At 49.2% G+C, this 6,391-nt stretch overlaps 1 protein-coding gene across 1 annotated transcript in view; it reads right to left on the reverse strand.

The window, feature by feature from the left end:
• ACADVL (acyl-CoA dehydrogenase very long chain) overlaps positions 1-5,685 on the reverse strand; it is a 21,335-nt gene extending 15,650 nt beyond the window's left edge. Inside the window, 3 exon segments of the mRNA XM_087917301.1 lie at positions 1,822-1,896; positions 5,221-5,287; positions 5,502-5,685. Coding sequence (XP_087773427.1) covers positions 1,822-1,896; positions 5,221-5,287; positions 5,502-5,557 — 198 coding nt within the window. The 5' untranslated portion in view covers positions 5,558-5,685.
• Between the last annotated feature and the right edge of the window lie 706 nt (positions 5,686-6,391).

Below are 6,391 nucleotides of genomic sequence, written 5' to 3' on the forward strand. Positions count from 1 at the left end.
CAACTTTTTTAAGACTTGTGGACTCCAAAAATTCCCCAGCCAAGCAAAGGTTTCCCAGAATTCAGCACAGATCAAATTTCCCCAAATGTATTGCATTTTATTTTACTTTTTGGATCGGGTCACTTTCTTTTCTTTTTAAATAAAAATACTTTTATTAAAACCAATTTATACAAATAAGAGTAAAATCAAACTGTCCGCTTATCGCAACTTAAGCAAAACAGCGTTCAATTCCATCAGACCTCTCTCGAATCGTGTAAAGTTTTCATTCGCGGTTGTTTCTTTAAACATAGAATACCAGGTTTCATCTAATTATACACTGCAAATCTAATTACATAGAGTGTTAAACTAGTTTCCGTCATGTCTTTTTTTTGACTGTTTTATTAATTTCATGTCTATCTTCTAGCCAATTGTACCAACAATTCAAAATCTCGTCATATTCTGATTTTTGTTCTTAAGTTCCCATTTCTGTCCATTTCTGCGCATTCCAAAACTTTTTTTTTTAGTAGGGGGAATATTTTGCATTTCTAATTTTGGGCAAAGGCTAGCCTTGCCACTGTTAATATGTGAAGTATAATTAATATATATATATATATATATATATATATACTAATTTTTGTTTTAAGAATTCCCAATAGAAATATTTCTGGTTTCCATTCAATTTTAACTTTAAGGGATTTCTTCAAGCCAATTACTAATTTTCCTCTGATACTTTTTGACTTTGGATAGGACCACCACATATGATAGTAGGGTAACTTTCTTAGTAGACGGTGGGAATGTGGTCGACGTAATATATACATCTCGATTTTAGCAAAGCGAGAAAAAAATAAAATAACACACAGGTTAAATCAATAGGTTCTAGAAGGCATGAATTCAATGGGAAAGTGATATGCCGGCTAGGGAATTCTGGGAGTTGAAGTCCGCTCATCTAAAAGTAAATAACAGATAATCAGAGCTGGAAGGGACCTTGTAGGTCATCTAGTCCAACCCCCTTCTGCCCAAGCACTATTTCTGACAGAAGGCAGTCCAGTCTCTTCTTGAAAGCCTCCAGGGATGAAACTCCCACAACCTCCATCAAACAAAGAGATCCATCCTTAATAGATTAAGAGAGTTGGAAGGGACCTTGTAGGTCATCCAGTCCAACCCGCCGCCCAAGTCGGAGACCCTGCACCATTTCTGACAAATGGCAGTCCAGTCTCTTCTTGAAAGTCTCAAGTGATGGCGCTCCCACAACAAGTGGCCACGGTTGAGAAGCATGGGACCTCTAGTCCCTTCCCCCTCCTTCAATTGGCCTCCACATCACATACAGGCAGCCAACTAGAAAAGACCGGCTGAAAGATCTAGAAGGAAAGTTACTTTTTTTCCCCTCTTCTCTGCCTTTCCTTGGGCTGCAACCGGTTCGCAACGGTTCAGACGAACCGGTTAATTTTATAGCCAGTTTGCCAAACCGGCAAATGCCACCTCTGGCTGGCCTCGCCCACCCAGCCCCCCTCCCATTTTGAATGCCAGGTAAGGGCATGGCATGCGCAGAGGCTCAGAGAGGGTGAAAAATGTGCTTCCTGGAGGCTCTGGAAGGCCGGAATCGGTCTCGTTCCGGACTCCAGAGGGTCTCCGGAATCCGGGGAAGGTGAAAACACCCCCAACATGGTGCAGGAGGCCAGTTAGGCCACACCCACCCTGGTCATGCCCACCCAGCAACTAGGTAGGGAACTAGTTGTTAAATTATTTGAAGCTCACTCCCGTCCACGTGGTGCATCAAAATTAGTCCGCAAAACTTGCTCCAGAGGCCCACAAAAAGGCAGAGCGGGGGAAAGGCCATATTACCGTAGGCAGATGCTTTTTCCCCAATTCTTCTTGGGACAGGGACTCTGGCTTTAGTTTCTGCTTTTCTGGAGCGGCCTGCAAAAAAAGGAGACAGCGCGACTGACATTCATTGTAATTTATTGGGGTGCTACCTTCATCCCAGGGGGTTTGGCTGCAACGCTACAGGTATGTGGAAATTGGGCGCAACATTTAAGAAAAGTGGAAATGGGACGCGATGCTGCAGAAAAGTAGAAATTAAATGCAACGTTGCATAAAAGTGGGGTTTAAATGCAACATTTAATAAAAGTGGAATTTGGATGCAACATTGCAGAAAAGTAGAATTTAAACACAACATTTAATAAAAGCATAATTTAAATGCAATATTTAATAAATAATTTAAATACAACATTACATAAAAGAGGAATTTAAACACAGTAAGTAGAATTGAAATGCAATGCTGCAGAAAATTGGAATTTAAATGCAATGCTGCAGGAAAGTAGAATTTAAAGGCAACATTTAATAAAAGCCGAATTTGGAGGCAATGCTGCAGAAAAGTGGCATTTAAATGCAACATTTAATAAAAGTGGAATTTAAACACGACATAAAAGTGGCATTTAAATGCAACATTTAATAAAAGCGGAATTTAAATGCAACGTTGCCTAAAACTGGCATTTAAATGCAACGCTGCAGGAAAGTAGAATTTAAGTTTCATTTTTTTAAAAAAACGGAAGTGGAGAAGGTCGCGATGGAGGCAGGTCACAGCCGGGACGGCATGGGGGGTAAACACTGGCCAACTCGAGCACGTGGCATGGCACGATCAGCTTTTAATCCCGGTGAAACCACGATTAATCCGACCCAGCCACGCTCAGGTTGACAGATTCCAGGGCCCCATAAATAGGCCATAAAACCCTCTGCTTCTCTTTCAGTTATTTCACCCTCCGTGGCAGTCCTCGACTTACGACGCTCAAGGGAGCCTGCCCACCCACACCAGCCCTAGGTCTTCTGCACCGTCACAAAACATCTACATTTTACACCTCCTTTTTTTTTTTTTTTGCCGTGGTTGTTAAACAAGCCCTCCGTCGTTAAGCGGATCCTTGGCCGTCTTCTCCTCCTCCGTCGCTTTAGCCTTCTGAAGTTCTCCTGGCTACTTGCAGGTTTTACGTTGTGTTAAAACTCTTGTTTTTCTTCTCTGGGCAAACAGCCAGGGGTTTGTTTGTTGGGGTTGCGTTACACTGTTTGTAAACCACCGAGAGAGTCACTTGTGGGAGGGAGGGAGGGGCAGGCACACCTTGGGAAGGAGCAGGCGGGTCGGGAAAAATTTGCAAATCAGTTGGTGCTCCAAGACTGGGAGGTGCCCAGGAAGGGCTTTAAGGAATGAAGGAAGGAAGGAGGAAGGAAGGAAGGAAGGAAGGAAGGAAGGAAGGAAGGAAGGAAGGAAGGAAGGAAGGAAGGAAGGAAGGAAGGAGAAAATGGGGAGGGAGGGAGAGAGGAGGGAGGGAGGAGGGAGGGAGGGAGGAAGGAAGGAAGGAAGGAAGGGAGGGAGGGAGGGAGGGAGGGAGGAGGGAGGAAGGAAGGGAGGGAGGGAGGGAGGAAGGGAGGGAAGGACAGAAAATGGGGAGGGAGGCAAAGGAGGAGGAAGGAAGTAAAGAAAGAGGGTTAAAGTACTGTGAAGAGGTATAAAAGTCTAAGTGGTGTTGCTAAGGAAGGAAGAAAGGAAGGAAGGAGAGAAAATGGGGAGGGAGGAGGGGAAGGAAGGAAGAAAGGAAGGAAGGAGAGAAAATGGGGAGGGAGGAGGGGAAGGAAGGAAGGAGAGAAAGGGAAGGGATGGAGGAAGGAAGGAAGGAAGGAAGGAAGGAAGGAAGGAAGGAAGGAAGGAAGGAAGGAAGGAAGGAGAGAAAATGGGGAGGGATGGAGGAAGGAAGGAAGGAAGGAGAGAAAGGAAGGGATGGAGGAAGGAAGGAAGGAAGGAAGGAAGGAAGGAGAAAATGGGGAGGAGGCAAAGAAGGAGGAAGGAAGGAAGGAGAGAAAATGGAGAGGGAGGAAGGGAAGGAAAGAAGGAAGGAAGGAAGGAAGGAAGAGAGAAAGGGAAGGGATGGAGGAAGGAAGGAAGGAAGGAAGGAAGAGAGAAAATGGGGAGGGAGGAAGGAAGGAAGGAAAGAAGGAAGGAAAGAGAGAAAGGGAAGGGAGGGAGGGAGGAAGGAAGGAAGGAAGGGAAGGAGAGAAAATGGGGAGGGAGGCAAAGGAGGAGGAAGGAAGTAAAGAAAGAGGCTTAAAGTACTGTGAAGAGATATAAAAGTCTAAGTGGTGTTGCTAAGGAAGGAAGGAAGGAGAGAAAATGGGAAGGAAGGAAGGAAGGAAGGAAGAAAGGAAGGAAGGAAGGAAGGAGAGAAAATGGGGAGGGAGGAAAGGAAGGAAAGAAGGAAGGAAGGAAGGAGAGAAAGGGAAGGGATGGAGGAAGGAAGGAAGGGAAAAAGAAGGAAAGAAGGAAGAAGAGGCAGAAAGAAAAAAGGGAGGAGGGAAGAAGGGAAAGAGAGGGAAGGAAATAAGAGAGAAAAGGCAAGGAAGGGAGGGAGGAAGAGAGGAAGGATAAAAGGAAGGAAAAGAGAGGGAGAGAGGAAGGGAAAGAAGTCAGAAAAGGCAAGAAGGAAGGAAGGGAGGGAGGAAAAAAGGAAGGAAGGAAAGAGAGGGAGGGAGGGAAGAAGAGAGGAAGGAAAAAAAGGAAGGAAAGAGAGGGAGGAAGGAAAGAGAGGGAGGAAGGAAAAGAAGAGAGAGAAAGGCAAGAAGGGAGGAAGGAAGGAGGGGAAAAAGGAAGGCAGGAAAGAGAGGGAGGGAACGAGAAAAAGGAAAGGAAGATAAAAGAAAGAAGGAAGGAACGAGGGAAGGAGCAGACAAGTGACCGGAGCTCAAACTTCCGTTTCTTCCTTCCTTCCATTTCTGGGGGACCTTGTGTGTGGGGGTCTCTCTTCTGAGGCATCCGGCATTTCCAGCTGAAGGGGAGGGCGGGGCTGGCCCAACCTCGCCCCCCACCCACAAGGCCGTCCCCTTCCCCTTTCCCCCAGATCCAGGCCTCCAAAATATTCCCTGGAAAGACACGTGCAGCTGCCCTTCCAAAGGACTCCAAGCTGGGTCAACCAGGGTCGTCTTCAACCGGTGTGTGTGTGTGTGTGTGTGGACCCCAGACCTACAATCAAAAGCCCGCCCCCTTGGGGGGGGGCTTAACAATGCAGGGCACGTTTGCAATGCATCCACTCCGGGTGCAAGCAATCCTTGCCAGGAACGCGGAGGCTCAAGCTTCTAGTCCTCGTGGAGGCCAGCTGGGCTGCTGTGGGAGCCTGAGGATAGAGGGGATCCTTCCAAGCCCCCCGCACTTTTCCCAACCCAACCATGGCTATAGCCGGATAGCCCCTTCCCCACAATTACCTGGGCGGCCGCTTGGGCGGCGTAGAGTCTCCCTGCCAGCGGTGCCACCACCGGGGGGCAGCCGGGACTGCAAGGGGGGAGGGGGTTGCAATGAAATAACAGATAACAGATAATCAGAGTTGAGAAGGGACCTTGGAGGTCATCTAGTCCAACCCCGCCCTGCCCGGCCCCGCCCAAGCAGATGACCCTTGACCTTTTCTGACAAATGCAGTCCAATCTCTTCTTGAAATGGGGAGGGGGGGCGTCTCTAGGTCCCCCTCCCCTCCCCAGCTCCTACTCACCCCCGCAGGGCGCCCAGCCCCTGGAAGAGGCGAGGGGACAGGCGGAGAGCTGCCATAGCTTGGGGAGGGGGCTGCAGTAATTGGGGAGAGGGTCGCAGAGGATCTGGCTGGCTGGCTGCTGTTTGCTGCTGCTGCTGCCACCTTCGTTCCGCTTGCTCGCTCCGCCCCGCCCCCGTTTACGTCAGAGGGGGGGGAGGAGCAAGAGCGGAGTATGCTGGGAGTTGGAGTTTGCTCGCGCGCTGAAGACGTGGCTACTCATGCGCAGTGGGTTTCTTCCCCCCAACCAGTGCCAGTGGAAGAGCATGTACAGAGCGCTCCTTCGACCTCCTTGGGGAGGGGGAGGGGGAGGGGAGCTTGAAAGGCTCGTGCCCCAGAGCATGTACAGAGCACTTCCCCTCGGGGAGAATAATAACCCCTTTCCCCTTGGGGGCTTGCAAGGTGATGCCCCTGAGCATGTACAGAGCGACCTCCCACCCACCGCTTTCCGGGCAACGATCTTTTTCCTATTAGAGCTTGCAAGGAAAGACGGTGCCTCTGAGCCTGTACAGAGCGCCCTCTCCCGGGCAGGATCCACTTCCTATGATTAGAACTTGCAAGGAGAAGCGGCTTGAGGAAGGCGGTGCCCTGAACATGTGCAGAGTGCCCCACCTTCCAGAGAATGGACCCTTCCCCTCGGGGTTCGTGTCCCTGAGCATGAAGAAGAGCGCCCCCTTCGGGAGAACGACCCCCCCTCAGGGGCAAGGCAATACCCCTGAGCATGTACAGAGCGACAAATCCCCCCACCCACCCACCTTCCAGGCAGCCATCCCCTTCCTGTTACAACTTGCAAGGGAAGGAGGCTTGCAGAGTAAAAGACTCGTGCCCTGAGCATATACAGAGTGTCCCTCCCT

The sequence above is a fragment of the Pseudonaja textilis genome, chromosome Z (genome assembly GCF_049901715.1).
Source record: "Pseudonaja textilis isolate UNSWEBS1 chromosome Z, rPseTex1.2, whole genome shotgun sequence".
Lineage (NCBI taxonomy): Eukaryota > Metazoa > Chordata > Lepidosauria > Squamata > Elapidae > Pseudonaja > Pseudonaja textilis.